Below are 20113 nucleotides of genomic sequence, written 5' to 3' on the forward strand. Positions count from 1 at the left end.
GCACTTCAAAGAAGATTTAGTTTTAAGAACCAGACTCACCATTCTGCCATTCCAAAAGGCGCTCTATAAAAACCCCAAATGAAATGTTATTTTCAGATTTCAGAGAAAAAAATACTGGAAATGTTTTAATTCAATCATTTAAACGTATCTGCATGTACGACTACAAAGGAACATTACAGAATTGGTAAGAGAACAAAAATCGCCTAAGATCACAGATTTACATAAAATTAAGGCCTACACTGTCTAATGATGATGATATTAGAAAAAGGCCCTTGAAATATTTCTTTCTGATATGTCATAATTTTTGATGAGAAAAATAAATAAAAATAATGTCCTGTTTGGAGTTTATCGCTAAGTGAGCATTTGATTTTTTTAAATTTTTATTTTTAGATCAATGTCATGCAAAATGTGTAATCGGGTTTTCACTATTTTCTTGGATCCAGATGGCTAATCGATCTCAAACTTCTACAGGTGTGTCAGTTTATATGGTGGATTCAGGAAATGGCCACACTGCCAGCAAATGTTTTGTTAGAAAACAAAATTCAGTAACTGTCCTTTAAGCAAACGAAGTCTGCAAATGGTGAAACTATAGTATCTCAAGGTTGTAATGCTTCAATATCCGTTACCTAATCCTCTTTAATGTTATTCTTGCTCAAATAATATTAATGCAGGTACAATAAAAGTTGACCCTTGTATTGTTTCATAGCTTGATTTACCATACTAGTGGCTAAATCTATTATTATTTTTATGAAAATGTTGTTGCAGTAACTTGTTTAGAAAAAGGGTGCAGAGATAGCATGTTTTAAAGTTCTTGATTTTATTTATAATTTACCTCAAAGTTGTACTGGCTGCCAAAGGAAGTCAGGACTTCACCAACCTCAGATCCAATCACTGGAGGAAATAAAAATAAACATTTTTGAAACTGATTGTCAAAGCTGAGGATGATTTTCAAATTTCCTGAGATTTTAAAAAGTTTAAAACCTCTTATCCATGTAGTGAGGTTTTAGCTGCCTAGGTTTTCTTTTGTGCTTGACCTCTGAACTAATTATGCTGGCACTCCCAATAAATATTGACAAAATAGGGAGTCTGCCATGATAGGGCTAGATAGCTCAGTTGGTAGATTGCTAGCACGTTAATCCACAGGTGTTGGTTCAATTCCCGCTGTAGTAAATTGTGTCTTTGTTCAACCCAAATCACTTCAGTTTTGTGCATGTGTGGATGTCTGACTTATTATCATGTTTGTTTATTGGCTTTTTCAGGAGGGGGGGGGGGTTAAATATTTCTTGAAATTCTTTTCATTTATATGCCAAAAGTTTGATGAACTTTGTCTTTTCTCTTTTATTGCTTTGTTGTTTAACACAGGGCTTTGAGGCTGTTTTATAGCATAACTCACTTTATGAGTTTCTTTATTATAATTTATAATTATTTAAAAACTCACAATCTGCTAGTGAGTTTTTTCTTGGAGGAGGTTGGTGTCCCGGTCCTTCCATCATTGACATATGATCCGGTATACTGCTTGTTCTCATCATATTAGTAGTCTTAGATGTGTCAGGGGTGATCACGATGGATGGCTGCTTAGGATTCTCATCTTTAGGCTTCTCTTTCTCGATGATGCTTGAGAGGTCAGAGAGAGCCCTGCGTCTGAATGCTGGTTTTGTTTGACAAGACGCATCTGAAGATGCTATTAGAAGAAAGAAAAAAACAGATTTTTAAAGTGATATGAAAATTGTATACTCAAAAAATAAAAAATTGCAAAAAATAGATAATGGCCTGATCTTTTGACCGTTGCAGATTCCAGAAAGAGTCTGATGATCGAAATTTCAGGCCATTAACAATTTGTTTTATTTTATCATAGGTCCATTTGGTTGGTAAGCAGTTAAAAGCTAATTCTATTTTCTCAAAATTATAACTAACGACAAAATTTATAGCTTTGAAAACAAAAAATGCTAACAACATTTCAAAATGATGACATACTTTGTTTGGTAAGTATTTTCACAAACTTGAAAAAGCTGAACAATACCATTTCTTACCCATGATCAGTTTGTTTTAACATAGCCTTGCTTAGGTAACATTTTATAAGTGTTGTTTTCTTGCTGCTCTACAAACAAGAGTTTAAAGGAATTTATCAAAGGTCATGGATCGATTACACGCAAAAACCTTTGAGCAATTTTACAAAAAACTACCATCTACGATTAATGCTGGTACATCTTCCTACAGTGATTCTGTTGTTGATTTTAGCTGGTATTTGTCTTTCATTATATTAAGGTGTTTTATAGTATTGTTCTAGCTTATATCCATTTTACTTCTCATTTTAGTATTGACTATATACATTGAATAGCTTCCAGTTCTCTCAGATACTGTCATATTCATTCCATTTTCTTTTGTGCATTTGTAGCATAGTCATCATAAATATTTATTTTTGATATTTTGTCCATATTTTCATGTGTAAAATTTAATTTGACCTTCTGCTTGAATGAAGTTTTATTAATAAACCATTTCAATTCAATATTGGACTTTTAAGGTGAAAGTCAGACTGCTTAGAATCAGTCTCAAAATTGTTCTTTACTGAACTAAAAAGTCTCCTGTTTTCCCAAATCTTCTCAACAGCAGTAGAATGAATAGCAAGAAAAGAGCTTAAGAACAATCCACACAATAAAATATAGAGACACACACACTGTGTCAATGCAAACTGAATATACATTGATACTTCACTATGCAATGCCTTAGAACCCAATGGTTGTAACCTGACGACTGAGGGGAAGGGGGGTGACTGCATAACAACTTGGTTTCAAGACCGTGAGTCAATAACTGTTCAATTTGCATCAGGGATAAAGAATATATAGTACTGAGAGAATACAATGTTTACACACAAGTTGAATTACAAAATGAATTACTAGTCCATAAATGATGACAGTTTCACAGTGGATTGAGCAATACAACCTACCTTCCTCTTCAAACTCTTTGATAGCATTAGTAATCGCCTTTATATCTCCCATATCAGTCTTAGAACGTCTCGGTAGATGATTCGGTTTGGGTAACCTCTTCAAGTCGGCCTCCATGGCCTTCTTAGTAATGTCTTCCGCTAAGGAGAAAGTGACTTTCTTAGGGGAGAGGATAGAGTCTGAAATCTCAAAGGCTGATTGTGATCCGAGACTGAGACGTGTTGACATCGGCCCTCTTACTCGACTCACTGTAGAAAGAAAGAGAACAATCAGCTTTAGAATAGTATTACAATAAGATGATTTGGCTTTTATCATGGTGAACCCATCTAGTTAGGCTTTAGTAGTCAATGTTGACTCCATGAAGCAAAAAGCTACAAACTGAGCTTTGAAAGAAGACTGTTTTGTCAAGGGTTTAAAGGCCTTGTCACATGGGGCAATTCTTAAAGGCAACTTGGAGGAAACCAACTGCGTCGCATGTAAAAGGAACACTTCTGGAATACAGGAGACACTCTTCTTAATACAATCTTACTTTCCCCATCAAGACAATTATGTGGAAATTAGCATGTGGATGTTTTTTCTTCTTGGAGATTGCCTTGTGAACTGGTTGCCTGTAATTTGCCTTGATGTGACATGGCCCTAAAGTTGATAAAAGAGTAACTCTATAAGCTGCTAATTAAGTCTTAACTCTTACACACTGCCTGGAATGAGCAGACGCTACGTCTTCTACAACTCTTGCAGAATTTGCTCTCTAGAGACATTTTCCTCTCAATGATCCAAAGAAACCAAGCTTGTTGTTAATTTAACAGCGGTTGAACAATGATAATGATAGCACACAAGGTGCACAAATTCCAATGGTGGTCTGATTTAACTGAAGGTTTAGTCTACAAAGACTCTTCACATTATTCAACCACACATTGCTAAACTTCAGGAAACATTTAACCTTAACTGTGCTTTGGATTTGTGTCCGTCTTAACATACACTCGGTGTTTCTACATTTGTAAATTCCCCAGTAATTTTTGATGGTGCCGGTGTTGCACACACAAAATGACAAACTCATGTTAACTTCCTGGAAATAACAAAGTGACGGTGAAAATACTTCCTGATGGAATTCTGGGGATTTTTGTCTCAGACGCCAACAGCTCCAACTCTTGTTATTGGAATCAGATTCTTCAAGTTACAATATCTGGATGTCATTAAGTTATGTTTTTGATTGTCATGACTACCATATGATGGTCCATTGTTTACTTAATCCCATTTCAGTTGTCTGAATGAAACTCACATTCTGTTTTTTTTATGTTTTTTTTTATAGTAAGTAGATCAAGCCATCACAAACAGACAGAAAATAAAACTTGTTTAAATCCTTTTTTATTGTTAATTTGTTATTATTACAGCTGATATGCAAAATTTCTGGTTGAATTTTCTTTCTTTTTTGTCATTTCTTTGTGTGTGCGTTTTGATGTGAGGAAAATACCTTAAAAAGACAGACATTTACCCTTAACCAATTCAAAAATCTTTTGTAAGTTACAAAAGTTATATTTTACTGAAGATGGCATCAAACTGATCTATTTTTCAAACTTGAAATGGTTGGCAAAGGTCATGGGTTTGAATCCCACCTGATTAGGCCTGTGATGTTTTCAGAGAACTCCTGGTACTGAGTATACGGTGCTGACACACATCAGTGTAATAAATAAACCAAATAATAAACTTAGAGTGTTTTGCACTTTCTACTGTTTCAAATGATAATAATGAAGATTTAAAATGCATTATTTACACCAACAAATTGCAGAAAATAATCCATGAATGTTACTCACCCCCAGTCGCTGACTCTCTCCTGCCGATAGTAACAGCAGATAACTTCCTCTCATCTAGAAACCCATCATTAAAACCTCCTTGGTGATCACCTAATGCCTTCTCCCATTGTAGATCACCAATATCTGATGATAAAGGTCTTGAAGGAGGGTTACTGCTACCGAGAGAAGAACATGGACTGCAAAGATGACTGCCAGTATCACTGTCACCCTAGAAACAGTAAATAACATCAAATAAAACAAACAATAAACAATAACAAATAATGCTAGAAAATGCTCAATTATGATAATCGGTAATATAAGAAATATTTTTGCAGTGACACCATTGATAAAACTCTAGTGAGTGATGGTGGTTCTGAAAAGGACCAGAGGACTCAACGTTTCGGACAGCGTACTCTGTCTGTGGTCAGATCGAAGTTAGGTAACTAGCAGAGTCTTTCTTGAAGGCTTTGAGACAGACTCATTTTTACACAAAACAAGACGGTGATCAGATTCTTTTAATATCATTTCAATATTTATATCTTTTCAATATTTCCACAAAAAAAATCAAAAAAATTAAGGGGAGCTGACTGAGTAAGTTTTAAATTGTTTAGATTTGAACAAAGAAAAGTTGACTAGAGCGAGACTTGAACCTCTGGATTAACGCTCTCCCACAAAAAAAGAAGATTTATAAACTTACAGCTAAGGAAGCTTCCTCTGCAGCTCTGTCTTTAACAATGCCACTGTCTACACTGCTCCCTGGTATCGTCTCTGCACTCAGCTGCATAGCTACAAGATGAGCATTCTCCATCGGTGATAAACCCTTCTTCCTCTGTCTTATCGGAGCTCTCAAGGAATTGCAGCGTTGGAATTTAGTTACTCCTTCATGATTCTCCCCTAACGCTCCTTCCTCAGAGTTCTTGTACGGCATGCCATGCCAGGTTTTCCTTAAGGTTGTGTCTCTGCTCAAAGGAACAGATCGGAGGGTGATGAGATGAGGTAGTTCTGGTGAGTGGTACGGGATGTTGGTGGTGTTTAGAAGAGGTACGGGTGTGGGTGGTGTTAGACATTCATCTTCGTCATCAGTAGTACTCCCATATGAAGGCATTCCTACAGGGTCTATTTTAATGATTTCAGGTCTAGGTTTTGGTTTACTTTGCCCCTTCTTCTTACTCCAATGTTTTATTCTCGACAGGAGGACCTTTGGAGAGACAATTTTACCCTCTTTCGCTTCTTCTTCGTCTTTGGGTAAACTCTTCAGTGGTGTGACTTTCTTTATTTCACCATCACTCTTGTCTTTCTTGGGTGTTTCAGTTTTTGGATAGTCATCAAAAGTTGTTTGGAATTGAGAGACTGATTTCCATAAGCTTAGAGTAGGGAAACTTGGTCTGGGGCTCTTGTTTGAACCAGGGAGTGATACTAGACTGCCTCTACTTCCGGACCTTTGTAGACCTCCTCTTGGGATGTAGCAAGGTGTCGGCGGGGTGCCTGGAGGAGTTTGTGTAAGCTGCTTTAGCTCTTGGTTCAACTGTCCAATTTGAGATACCAAGTTCAGCTCGGAGGATTTAGAAGATGGAGAAACAGGTGACTCTGATGACAGAAGATCTAAACGACCTTCGCTCAAGGCGATCGCCATGCTTTTCTTTCTCCGTCGGAAGGCTAGCAACGATTGCCCCAGAACGACTTCAGAGTTGTTGTCATCCTTTTCCGACGGTTTAACGTCCCCGCCATCAAGTGTTGGCTCATCTGGCACTCCATTTTCCAAGTTCCCAAATAGTTGAGCAAGTCCTGGTCTGAGTTTCCTCTGAGGGATAATTAATTCGGAGGGGTCGCTAATCTCAGTACTTGAGGGTCTGGAGGATGTCTTGCCCTCTCTATCTCGTTCAATCCTCAACTTTGTCTTATGACTCACATCATCAAGTTTCCTTCTAGTATCCTTGAGGCTCTCTGTGCCTGATCCAGAGGCGGACCGAGGTCGGGAAAGCTTCGGTCGACTGGAGACGTTGTTGTTGATTGGTGTTCCATCGCTCAGATAACCTGGACTTCGACTCCCTGAGTGAATCTCATTGATGTTGTCTCTACTTTGCAAACACGTCGAGTCGCTGTACTGTCTACTCAAGTCTGAATCACTATCAGTACTCAGCTGTTGCTTTAAGGAAAATCTCTTCCCGATTCCAGTTGTCATAGCTGACTCTCTCATTGTGCTGTCAGAAGGTTGGTAAACAGTACCTCTTGGCAACACTCCCTGATCGGAATCAGGACTCAAAGAGTAAGACTGAGTAGAATGAGGATTTGGATTTAACTTCCAGATATCATTCTCATTTTCATGTTCTGTCTGTTGGCGCTCGGCGTAGACACTCTCTAGTTTGGATTTGAGCTCATCTGAAGGTAGAACCCATGGGGAAAAGGTTGAGACGGGAGCTGTCTTAATTCTTGTGAAATTTTCCTTGGGTTTTGTCAGACTGTTAGATGCTTCGACACCATCCTCATTGTTGTTGGTTTGATTCTTGGGTTGATGTGGGAGAATAATACCTGGTGGTGTGTGGGGACTCAATGGTAAGCTCAAGTCACTTTCCTGCAAGAAAGAAAAATGTCTCGGGTTTTAATAAAATTCATAAGATTAGAGTTTGAAACATCTTTGTCAACGTATCAATTCTTTTCTAACTCAACACTATTCTTCAAGAACATAACCAGGGAACAAAAAAACATAAAACTTTAAAGAGCCCCATTTTCAGGTTCTGATGAAGAAACTAAGTTCTATAAATTGATGGATGGAAGAAGGTTACTTGTTTAAGACGCTTTAGCAAGCTTTGCTTTTGGATAAGTGTGCATTCTACTATCAGCTAGAACAACCTGTTTGTAAGTCAGGTGTTTGTAAACTTTTTAAGTTATTAGTAACTTTAAAAGAAATATTCAAGACAGAAAGTGCCATTTATCAGATCATGATTCTTTTCACTACACATGTAAAAAACAGTTCTAGAGCTTCAACATTTCTTTGTGAGAATCTTAAAATAAAACTAACCAATTCAGTTGTACCTGGGTTGGGTTTTGTAGTGAACTATTGGGTAAGCCGGATGTGCTGTGGCCGTGGTTTGATTTAGGTCACAACTATCGGCAGGTTATTGCTTCAATCACAAGAAAAACTCATATTTTTTTCTATCTAGTTCACAAAATTAGATAGAAACCATTTTTTTTTTACAGAGTTTGTATACAAAGTATAGTTTGGTTTGGTGACAATGTGATATGTGAGTGGGTAGTTTGCTTTGTAATGACTCCTCGGCCATGTTCCAATATGAAGTATTTTTGTCTGAACTACGTGATGAACCATAGGACAAGTCCAGTCCTTGCTCTATGGATGAACTACATGCTTGAACTACATGATGTCAGGGTATATATATGGCAGTGAGAGGTGTCATCATACACCCAAGGTGGGATGTGAACCCTAGGTCAAGGAGATCAACGTAAGAGAAGTAGCACCTCAACTCATTTACCAGGAAAACCACAAATTCACAAAGGCTGACATAAGATACACCGTCAACGAAATGAGCAACAAAAGCCAAACTGAAGCCTTTTCAGAAAGTTGTCATGGGTATTGTGTGTGTTATTTATCATGGTCTGATGGGTAACACAAGTCTGTATAAGGCTTTGTTAGATTTGGTAAAGCAAATAAGGACTAGCATTAATGGGAAATCTGCTGAACTGTCTACTGTAAGTGTAATGAAATATGTATGAATCAATATTTGTCAATATTTATTTGTAATACCTGCCAGCATTTTCATAAAGAGTGAATGAGACACTGGTATAAACTTTTTACTATCGCAACAAAAAATCAAATCAAATTTCACTATGACATACTTTACACTATACAGCCACTGCGGTTACAGAATTGTACAACAATATACCATGAAAAATAACAGCGAATTAGCAATAACAGTGTGAGGAGCCAGTCTTGTGTGTGTTAATGACTGAGTTGGTGGTTGGCTGCTGTTATGGACTTTGGCCAGCCACCAACCTCCAATTACGCCATCTGTCTATGAAGAAAAAAAAAACTAGAAACAATTCGCACAATTATAACATTTGATTGATACATGCACAACAAATTCATTGCACAGGTATACAGAATCTTCACACAACGACTTGTTTGTGGCCAGTCTTCACCACATGTAAATCCACCCACACATGACCAGTCTTCAACCAATCAGAGTGCGCAAACTCTCTGAGATATTTATTAATAAATAATACCAATACAAATAAATGTTATGGTCAACCACAGGTAATACAAAAACAAATCCAGTGAATTGTAAAGAGCATTACATCAAGGATGGTAGCACTAAATAAACTGACCCACCAAATAAATGACATGTACTTTCTTTATACTATTTTAATCAAAGATGAAAGTGTTCTTTCCTCGATTATGCAAAAACCTTTGATATTACTCACGGCCACAAGTCAGCTGACAATTCACAATGCTTTTACAAGAAGATGGGAGTAGATTGCATTGAACAGTTTTTCTGTCTGGTCAATGATAATCACCTATTGTTTACGGGTAAGGTTACTGCCACAGGATCACAATTACAACTCAAGTGAACAAAGAAACTCTCTACTCACCTTTTTTTGTAATCGATACGTTTTTGTAATCAATATTTTCATTTGAGAGGCTGCTTTGTAAAGTCTTTTTGATGGAGTGAGCGTTCATTGTGTTCCTATGGCCCTGCGTTGTCCAGAGGGGTCACTAAAGAAATATATTCTCCCATCAAATGACACCTTGCACAAGGCCAAAAGGGGTCAGTATATTTTGACGAATTATGGGAATTTTAAAACTTATCAGGCATTCACAGATGGGAAGTTTGCAGAAGGGATTATGAAAGTTTACCAAGTTTTGTCCATGATTGTAAACGGAAGTTTCTGTGTATTTTTTGCTGGAGGGCATTTTACTTATTTATGTTTGGCCCAGATGTTAACTTAGATTTGTTGGCTTATTTTGAGAAAGGAAATTGTCAGAGCATGTATTCCCATAATTGAAATGAATTAGTTTGCAAGTGAGTTTATTTATCAAAAAAAATGGTTTTACATGTTCCGCTTGGTTTCATCTAGAATTGAATAGTACAAGATCATGAACCCTTTAACTTACCTTCCACACCTTTTTTTCACAAGTAAATTGAAAAAAAAAAAATACAAAACATATATTTCTTTAGAAATTGTATTCAGACTGTTATCGATATACATCTACTAATAAATATATGTTCCTCCAGGGTTGAATAGGTATGGGTATACAGAGCAAGGAACAGTGGGTACTGGTAAAATGAAGTTATAAAGTCTCAACTTGGGGAAAACTTAGAGCAGTTTGCTCTGTTTCCCTTATGGTTTGTGGTTTATATGGACAAAATGGTATATAGACAAAATCAAAGAACACTAACATCTGTTTCTGAACTCACAAAGGAACTAAAAACCTACCTATATGAAGAAACAAGCCTTTGACTTGTAGAAACTTTCTCTAAGCTAAAAGTTTCCATCATTTGGTCCCCTTATACTTCAAAGATCAACCAAGGGGTGTATAGTACCAGATGAGTTTTATACTTCATTGACAACTCCTTGGTTTTGGGTACTGGTTTGGACTCTAGTCTGGGCCTATCCTTCCCAATGTTTATTTATTTGAGAAATCGCTCTTAATTTTCAGAAACTGGAAAACAGAAATGAAATACCACAACCATTTATGGATAAATTGTTCTAATTTCTAAACCTACTCACCTAAACACAAACACGTCAAAAAATAAATTGGTAATAAATAAAATAAATACCAGAGAACAAGGTTGTTCCCACATGACATATAGAACATTATTTTAGGGTGTGAATACTTGCCCTACATAACAACTACTTGAACCTTTATCCAAACAAACCTTTTAAACCCAAGCCATATTTTGAAGCTGTCTTTAAAAGATGTTGATGTGGAGGTAACAACATAAATCAAAATCAATCTCAAGTAAGAAGGGGTAGAGGATTTATTTACTACAAGTGACAAGTTCCATCAGGTGCTTAGATGCAAAAGAGCAAGTGGTCGTAACCTTTACCATAACCAACTTAACGTAACCTTTACACTTACACTACTACAGTGTTTCTAAGCTCAGCTGACACAGATTGTCTTCATAGGTTGAATTTCAAGTAAATGTATAAATTGTCCTTGCACCCTTTACAAAATGCTCACTTTTTATATTTAAGATGAAAAAGATCTAAAAAGTTGTGGCAGAACGTAAATTCTAAAATTCATTCATCACGATGGTCATTTGCTATGAAACCACATTGACATATTTAAATCACAAATTTGCGTGGTGTTAAATGAATCCGGGTGATAAAATTACGAACGAACCCGTGATAAAAACTGGGATCATGACCTCCTCTAAAAATCACATCCCTCCCCAAGATCAGTCGTGTGAAACGGTGCTTGTGTACTTTTATTTCTGCCCAGTGCAGTCTGTTAATTCTTTGAAAAACCTTTTCAATAATTTTGTGTCACGGGTCATAAATCGTCTACACAGAGGTTTCATAACTGAACACAACTGCTTTATTGGCTGTATGGCATTGCAGACTTTTGCTTAGAGGCAGTGAATACCTTTCAGAATGTGTATTTATAAGAAATAATACCAGTCTCTGCTGATCAGGGAAAAATGAGCTATGAGCAAAACATAAATACTATACACAATATTGATCCTTGTACCTGTGCTAAGCATATTACAGGACAATCTAGACCTTTTTAAGAGGAATATGAATTCTACCTTCAGCTCCAAAGTTATTTTCATCATACTTGCATTAGACAAATATTTATGTTTAGGACCATCATTTTAGAGAATTCTTAAACAACAGGCATGATGTTTGGTCTTTGGAATGAGTAGCAATATTTGATTGAATTCAAGGGTTGACCTATGTACACATGGTGGATGCTCTAATAACATTTCAGGCTAGTTTATTGCAGTTTTTCATATTTTTCCGAGGGCAGAAAAATAAAAAACAAACTTAAGTAGAAATTGGAATGTACCGGCAAAAAATCTGGAGGACTTTGAGTGAGTGACTTTAATTAACCATCATCTGTGACCATCAGTCCTAAAAAGTGACAGGTATGGTTGAACAGGTGTCAAAACATTTACTGATAAACTCACTTGAGGGTACTACTGACAGAGTCCCTGAGGTGTATTTCAGCCCCTGTCAAACAAGAACAATTTAGCAAGGGTCCTTTGCTAAATTTGTGAAAGTAGTGTCCAAGTCCCTTGTAAAATCTTGTACAACTTGCTACATTCTTAAAGGTATGATTGCCAATTAATCATGACATATTTGGGCATAATTTGATTCAGTAACAAGGATTTCTGTTTATGCACAAAGTAATTTTTGTGGATTGGTGTGGAGTGAGTAAATATCCTGGGGTGGATTTCATAAAGAGTTAAGACTAAGGTCTTATCTCAAGTTAGGGCGAGAAAGGATCTTAGGGCTAGTAGTCCTAAGTTAGGACTATCTTTGCGAAATTGAACCCTGGAGTCTTATCAATGAAGACTGGTACCAGCAGAAACAGCCAAGGATTTCTAGTTAAGGATTCGTTTGAGAACTTTTACAGGTGTGGATTTTATGGAGGCCAAGGAGGTCATTTAAAGGAGGCAAAGGAAGTCTGTTTATAGGTCCAGTGGAGGAAGTGGGGATCTCCCATTCTTCTTATCAATTAACTTTCAAGGAATAAAAGTAAGCAAGAAGAGGGTGCATTATGTAAACTAAACTTTGGTTGGAATTTGGAGGTGAAATTTATGGATCCTAAGTAAACTACTCTATACAATAGGTCAAATTTGCATCGGGGATAAAGAAAGACACTGCTCTAGAATTGCAAGGGTCGCCGGTTCAAGTCCCACCCGAGTTATATATGTGATATTTTTTCACATCACTCAGGAAAGTACTGAGTATACAGTGCTAACACACATCGGTGTATGGGTAAAAACCAAAATTAATATTCTTTATCCCCGATGAAAATTTAACATCTCTAGCTACCGGGCAACCTCAGTAGTCTAGTTGGTAAGACACTGCTCTAGAATTGCAAGGGTCGCCGGGTTCGAATCCCACCCGAGTTATGTCTGTGATATGTTTTTCACAGGACTCGGGTAAGTACTGAGTATACAGTGCTAACACACATCGGTGTATGGGTATAAACTAAACTACTCTAAGCTGACTTAGGATGATTGAGGCTGTGACCTCACAGTCTGGGCAATTTATTGACACATTTGTCAATCGGTTCCTCTGGTCCTCTTTATGTTTGTAAAATACCTCTGTCAACCTGAACAAATTACAACCAAATACCCAGATGTCGACCCTAACAATAAGACTAGAAATCATTAATACAATTTTGGTGTAAATCTCATGTCAACAGTGTGGGAGCGTCACTGAATGGGGGATAAAGAATATTCATTTTTGGTTTTACCAATATACAATGATGAAGTTTTGGCTGTTAGTGTTCAACTGTTAGAATTTGTCATGTCCCATTAGGCATTTCACATATTTTCTATATTTTAGTGATTACTTCTTAAATCTATTATGATAATGCATGAGTGAAAGTACTTCTGTTAACCAGGACCCTACAGGGAGAATATTTAAAGAAAATAGAAAAACAAACAAAATGTAAGAATGGAGTCTTCCCAAGGGGAATTGGTCAACACTTTATAGAGGGTCGTTGAACTTTGGTGTGATTTTCCACTAACTAAACGGTGATGTTTGTACTTGGACCCAGGGGTTGTTTGTGTTCCTTCCTCAGGTGTTGCAATAAAAGTCATTTCAATTTCATTCTGGGTAGTTTCTTTAAAAATGAAAGGTACAGACTTGCAAATAGTGAAAATAAAAGTTTCAATATCTTCTTATTGGATTTACATTTAGAATAAAGAAGGTTGTAGTTGCACTTGAAGACTAATGATAAAACTGTTAGTATCAACAACTACATTAGATGCAATGAAATATTCTGTTAAATTTGATTTGTATCAGGCTTTGCTTTCTTCAAAGTTTAAAAAGAAAGCCACACTTAGTCGACTTTTGTTGTCGGACTAGTTTTCTTTTTTTTTCTTTTTTTCTTTCTTTATTTATTTATTTATTTGTCCAGTACATTGGATCTGTGTGTGAAAGTCCTTTAGCTTCATAAACATCTTTTATTACTTTTTTTTTTAAAATGCAAACAAAGTTAATGGCCTGACATTTTGACCCTATACAAGTCTCTCTCGAAGGCTAAATGACTACACAACACAACACAACGCACATGAACAGGTATATATTAGTAAGTGTAATTTAAGCAGTCAAGTGGCAATACAAGAATTAGAGAGAAGGTTAGAAAGCACACAACAAAAAAAAAACTAGGGGTAAACAACTTATTTTTCTCAGAAAAAGTTCATCTTTGACCAGACATGAATTAGCCTAACTAAATTAGCTAAATAGAAACTTTTAGAAAGTTCAACTTGTATTGGTCTAATTAAATCCAATCCTATATTCCATACAGAGGTAGACTCTGGGTCAAGAGTAGAATCCAAAGGTAAACGTTCCCAAGTTCTTGAAGATATCCGACACTTTCCCGTAAACAAATAGAATATTTGCAAGGAGTATGTTCCCAGGCATCTGATCTACAACTGCTTCAGAGACAATGAGAATCAGGTTTCAGGAATTTAAGAATGAAACTTATCTTGGATTGTTGGAAGGAAACTTGAAATCATCGCACTCTAACCTTTAACAATACAAGAGGTGAAACTATTTCTTAATTAAAATGCGGTCGTCTCATGAATAATGTGTCTGACTTGGACTGAACCAATTATTTAGTTGTTTGATTAAATTTTGTAACCTCTTTTGATTTGGGGTTGAGCAAAGAAAAATTTACCCCAAATCATTTAAAATTTACACAGTTATTTTACTTTGTAGTTTATTGTTTGATTGTTCTGAGTTGGTTTCCCCTTTTTGTGGCGAAAAAAAACATGCACCTCTATCATCCTGCAAAGAAACAAACCCCAACACCCAGTTCAACTATGGAGGCAAGCAGGTTTTAGGATCCCACCATTACTGGAGAGCACATATTTCAGCTTCACCTAAACATTACTTATGAGTACATTTGGGTGAACAAACACTCGAAATTGACAAAGTATTTTCACCTTCCAATGTCAAGCAAACATTCACTAGAGTGTGATGACGCAGGTTCGATCCCTAGAATCTGAAAGAAGGTTTCAAACCCCTAAACAAATCCATACTAGGCAAAATCCCAAGGTTTTTGGCTAATGTTGCGTTTCGGCGACTGATTCTTTTGTAGTTTTGTGAATGAGCACCTCCTGATGCACGGACAAAAGTAGGACAAAAGTGTCGGTAGGATAGCAATCCTTGAAATAGGTTAACGACACTTCGACTAAGGGAGGATTGAATGGTGAAAAATACTTGTTGTAAAAAGAGATTTGAGTTAACAAAGGGTATGGTTTGATAAGTCGCTTTGTTATGAATGTATTAATGATAGGTTTAGGCTAGGAGATTGACATGGTCTAGTTCAATTTGACAGTGTTTATAAAGTATGATTAGGGCTCAAATGATTCTAGTTCAAAGCGACCTCGAATTGGCTCATTGGCGGCTTCTAAGACAACATGAAGGTGCTTACTGGCTGCTTAAGATTCTGCTCAGCACAAAAACAATAAAGGTGCTTACTGGCTACTTAAGATTCTGCTGAGCATAAAGACAGTATTGTGCTTATTGAGCTTGGGGTTATATACAAAAAATGATAAATGCTTCAATTATTCAGGATATGAGCAGAGTATACTGTTTGAAACGTCAAGACCAAACAGCTCTCTTCAGAGCCAACACTCCCTCAAAAGAGATTTAATACATGGTTGTACCCAGAAGTTTACTATTATTTATAGTTTGTTCTAACATACAACTTTGCTAAATTGTAAAAATTCAAGAAGCACTCAAAATTACCCAATAGTGAAAGCATCTACCACATATTCCGTTTTCTCGTAATTACTATACCCTGCCCCCTCATCCATACCCCCAATACCCCCCCAAAAATATACATAAAATTGAAAAAATACTAGTAATAGGCATACAACTGCAAGTGAACATTATCTAGATAATAACACAAGTTTCCTCGGGGTCACTGTACAATTTCAGTGACACGATCATGGGTAGATATAGAGGGCAGAGACTTGTTCATATTACTGGCGCCGTTTTATCTCTTGAAGTTGATGTAACTTATCAATGTATGAGGCACAAGGTACTTATGCGTTGCTTGGTTTACTGATAAGTTATATTGTAACATTAGTATGCAGTTTTGTCAACAAGTCGTTACAATAAGTTGATTAAATGGATTAACTGGATCCTGCATCATTTTTGTTTAAAAAAGGAGATGGACTACATAAAATTGTGGCAGCATGAGAGAAAATAATAGGGCCAAATTAATGCAATATTTGAAAAGTTAACAGAAGGTGTTTTTGTAAAACTACCTATAGTCATTTATCCGTTTTCTCAAAGAGAAATTCTTCATGACCTCACATTTCGACCCAAGTAAGAGTCTTCATGTTTAACAATACATTTCAATTTTGTACTTATATTCTACAAGACCATTGATAATCTTGCTATTTTCCCACTCTTGCTAAAAATGTGAAATATTCCATATTGACAATAGGCTAATGTTTTAAGGTTGAAACTATTTGTTTTTGCAATGTTTTCAAATTCCAACATGTTGTGCCTGTTTAAAGAACTTAATACCAGACTAGCTTTTTTTCTCCTGAAGATGAACAGAGTATACTGTTCAAAATGTCAAGAACAAACCGGCTCTTTTCAGAGCCAACACTCACACAAAGAGATTGTATACCTTGTTGTACATGCAAGTTATTTTTAGTTACTCCTTACTTGTTCACACCATGAAATCTTCAAACATCACGAAAGACTAGCGAGTCACTAGCTGATTGACCAAACTCCTTGAAAACAAGATTAGCTCCAAGTTAATTGATACAACTCTCTGGGTCTTTTTATTGATCCATGTAGGATAGAATGAAGAACAAATGACTTGAGAATGTCTCTCCCAGGGCCCATGTATCTAATCCTCACAAACTGACTACAAGTATGATGATTCCATGGCTTGGCCAGTTCTTACAAAGGTGAAAACGTCAATCCACTCATTCACATGTCAATGAATACTATAACTTGTTACAATTTCACAACAAAGTGATCACCAAAATGCTTGACTTAAATGAACTTACTATATTCTTCAAATTAAACAAATAAGTCTTAAGGCAATATATTAATTTTGGGTTGAACCAAGTAAAATTGACTCAGGTACTTGAACCTGTGACCTCTGGTTTAATGTGCAGGCTTTCTACCAACTGAGCTATCTAGCCTTAATGTCAGCGGGCTCCCTATTTCGTCAGGATTGTTTGGGATGCCATAAATCTCTTAGCAGATAGTCTTTATTTGTAAGGATCCTGACCCTACAGTTTGACTTGTAGGTTTCGGATCATCATCACTACGAAAAACACTCACAAATTCCAGAAAATGCTCTAGTAACAGAAACAGTGCTCTTAACATCATATTTGTGTCCTGACTTTGAACATGGCAAATATTTTATATTGACCTTGTCAAGAAATACATGAATAAGGTAGAGGAGGCAAACAGTGTATCCCGCCATGGCCCCGCTAACGTGACATACCACTACATCACTCCATCACAATTTCACCTTACCCTTCTCCAGTATGCATTCAATATAAGAAAAGTACAAAACTCCAAGAAAAACCTCCAACAACAAAAAACTGTAACAAAAGCAAGTTTACTTACCACTTAAACAAATTTCTTCTGGCCATGCTTGGGGGTGCTTAGCACAATGGACACCAACAAAAAATTCCCTTGTATCTTGAGCAAAACTTGAAGGGAATTTTTCAACAGCGTGCTTGATCAAATTTCGTGTAAACAGCGGAAATTTTTCCTTGTAGGTTATGTGTAACTCTATTCCCATAAGGGTCGAAAGCAAACACGACCGCTTGAAATCTAGCGACAAATACTGAGCTGTTCCTTCACTGCACTTCTGTTTGTACTGCTACCGTTTGTTAGCAAAGACTTTATGTGAGTGGTTAGTGAGAGGGCCCTAAACTGAATCCTAGATGTGCACAGTGTAAAAAGTTCTTAACTTAATCCAACCCAAGGTTAGGGTAGGGGAGTGCAGTCAATACATGAAGTATCTAAGTATCTATTGGTGGGTTCTGAGGACTGACTTGACAAAAGAGATGACTATTTGAAAGGGCATTAACACAAGGATATAAAGTCTTTATTGGTGTTCTTGTATTATTACCAGGCTAATGGTTATGGCTTTAGTAAGTACGTGTTTAACATCACACATTTAAGTGTGAACTTCACAGCCTAGGCATAAAGTCCTTTTAACCCCCAAAACAGGACATAACCCCACTGTTGATGATAAACGTTTTATGCAGTGGTTTTAGAGAAGAAGAAAAAGTCAATTTAGGCGTTACTTTAATAAGGTGTAGTCATTCCAAAGATTGTAGTTGGACATGGGGTTTGCCATTTAGTTGACACTTCGGAAAGGTGGAAAGCTTATTAAGATCTGGAAGTTGAAAACCGAGACCAAAACCAACCTGGAGATTTCTGTCTTCAGGCCTCAAGGGATCATGTTATGGCTGTGTCCAAACTGGTGACTACAGACGGCTACCGCTAGATTTCCACGTCATCAAGTGTTAGAGAGTATATCCTTGGCAACACTCATAGCCACAGCCGCCAATCGGATATGGCTTAACTCTTATTTAGAACAATCCACTCAAATGCCACCTCTTTATAGCCTTCCCCCTCCATTACCAACAAGAAAGCTTAAACTGGATTGTTTGAATGTGGTTTTGTGACTTGACAGGTATTGTCTGGATTATCTGCCTGGATTATCTGCCTGGGTCGAAGAGATGATCCCAGAGATTATCCTTGTGATTTATTCTGTCTCATTTCAACAGGCTTTAGAGTAAGACAACTCTTCAGCCGGGATTTAGATGGGGGAAGACCGAGTACATGTAATCATAAAATAACTTCCTTGACAACCATTTCTTTTAAAAGAGGTTCGCGAAAGTCTTTTGAGTAGTGTTGGTTCTGAAAAGAACGGCGATTGGCAAGTCAACAATTTGATTAGTAAACTAGGAAGACCACAATACAGATTTACACATTGTGCTATAGCAAACCACTTAACAACTTCTTTTGAAAACTGTGTTTCGGTCAAATAGTAGACAAGCTCATAACAAACAACCAATGACACACAAACTTCACAAACTTCCTTCCAACTGTCAGCATAAAAATCACAGAATAACATGATGATCCTGATACAGGAAAAGATTTCAGATTGGACCACACTTATCTTCCTGATAACCAATCTTAACTTGTCTACCATTAGATATTCTTCAATAATCAATCCACATAGTTATAAAGTTAAATCTTACCTTTAGCCGTAGAGAAAGGTCTCTATGCTTTATAAACCAAGATCAACATTAGAACTCTATCCTGAAAGTTTGAGCAAGACATGTTTTTATATTCCATCCCAGCTTGAAGAACCACGGGCACGAAGGTAGAATCACAACAGTCTGAAGGTAACTGTTTTGGTTCCTAAGTGATGATCCATTAAATGACCAATCTCTATTTGACCAGAGGCTGAGACAACATTGTCATGAGATTAACACTTCCTAAACTAATTAACAACCTGCTTGTAGTTGCTTAACTGCTTACAGTTAGTGGGCGTTTACACAACATGCTTATCTTCTTTGTGTTCAAGGGGAGGGATAAGGACTAAATGCTGTGAGGGACAGGGAGTAGGATTAAGTGATGAGTGATGATGGTGACTTCTTTATTTGTGATGGAATAAATGGACCCTCTGTTGGTCAGGACATGGAGGTTGAACTGGATATCAAGTTTGGTCAGGATTACAACTTGAGCATTGTACAAGTTGGAAGTCTCAGAAACTGGAACAAGCCAACCATACAGAGAGGAAAACAGTTCTATTTTGTACAAATTTAACTTGAGGCATTACAAAACGATTACTGTATTGTGAGACCAATAAGTATAGGTGGAATATCATCAATCATGGATTGATTTCAATACTGAAGGATGACACATTGCTTTGTACCCTTAAATGACATTGTGTTTCTTGACAAGGAACCAAACAATACTAATTGTAATAAGACATGGCCTGCAATAGCTATTTTTGTGAAACCATATTGCATAGACCTCCAGGCCCGTACACTTGCCATTAATGAGAACAACACAGTAGCAAAGTGACCAACATCTATATCAATTTCCCCATTTCCACTTAAAATATCTAACCAATAAACTAGTTAAACAAAGATCTAACTTAGATGTATTGCTTCG

General features: G+C 36.8%; 1 protein-coding gene across 2 annotated transcripts in view; it reads right to left on the minus strand.

The window, feature by feature from the left end:
* The window catches only part of LOC139944907 (uncharacterized), a 41476-nt gene that overhangs the window by 7225 nt on the left and 14138 nt on the right, over window positions 1-20113 (minus strand). For both annotated transcript variants that reach the window (XM_071942076.1, XM_071942075.1), the window contains exons 6-10: window positions 5430-7304; window positions 4754-4961; window positions 2945-3190; window positions 1439-1681; window positions 833-891 (exon numbers count right to left, since the gene is read on the minus strand). In XM_071942076.1, the coding sequence (XP_071798177.1) occupies window positions 833-891; window positions 1439-1681; window positions 2945-3190; window positions 4754-4961; window positions 5430-7304 (2631 nt within the window). The remainder of the gene's footprint in view (window positions 1-832; window positions 892-1438; window positions 1682-2944; window positions 3191-4753; window positions 4962-5429; window positions 7305-20113) is intronic.

This window comes from Asterias amurensis, chromosome 12 (assembly GCF_032118995.1).
Source record: "Asterias amurensis chromosome 12, ASM3211899v1".
Taxonomy (NCBI): domain Eukaryota; kingdom Metazoa; phylum Echinodermata; class Asteroidea; order Forcipulatida; family Asteriidae; genus Asterias; species Asterias amurensis.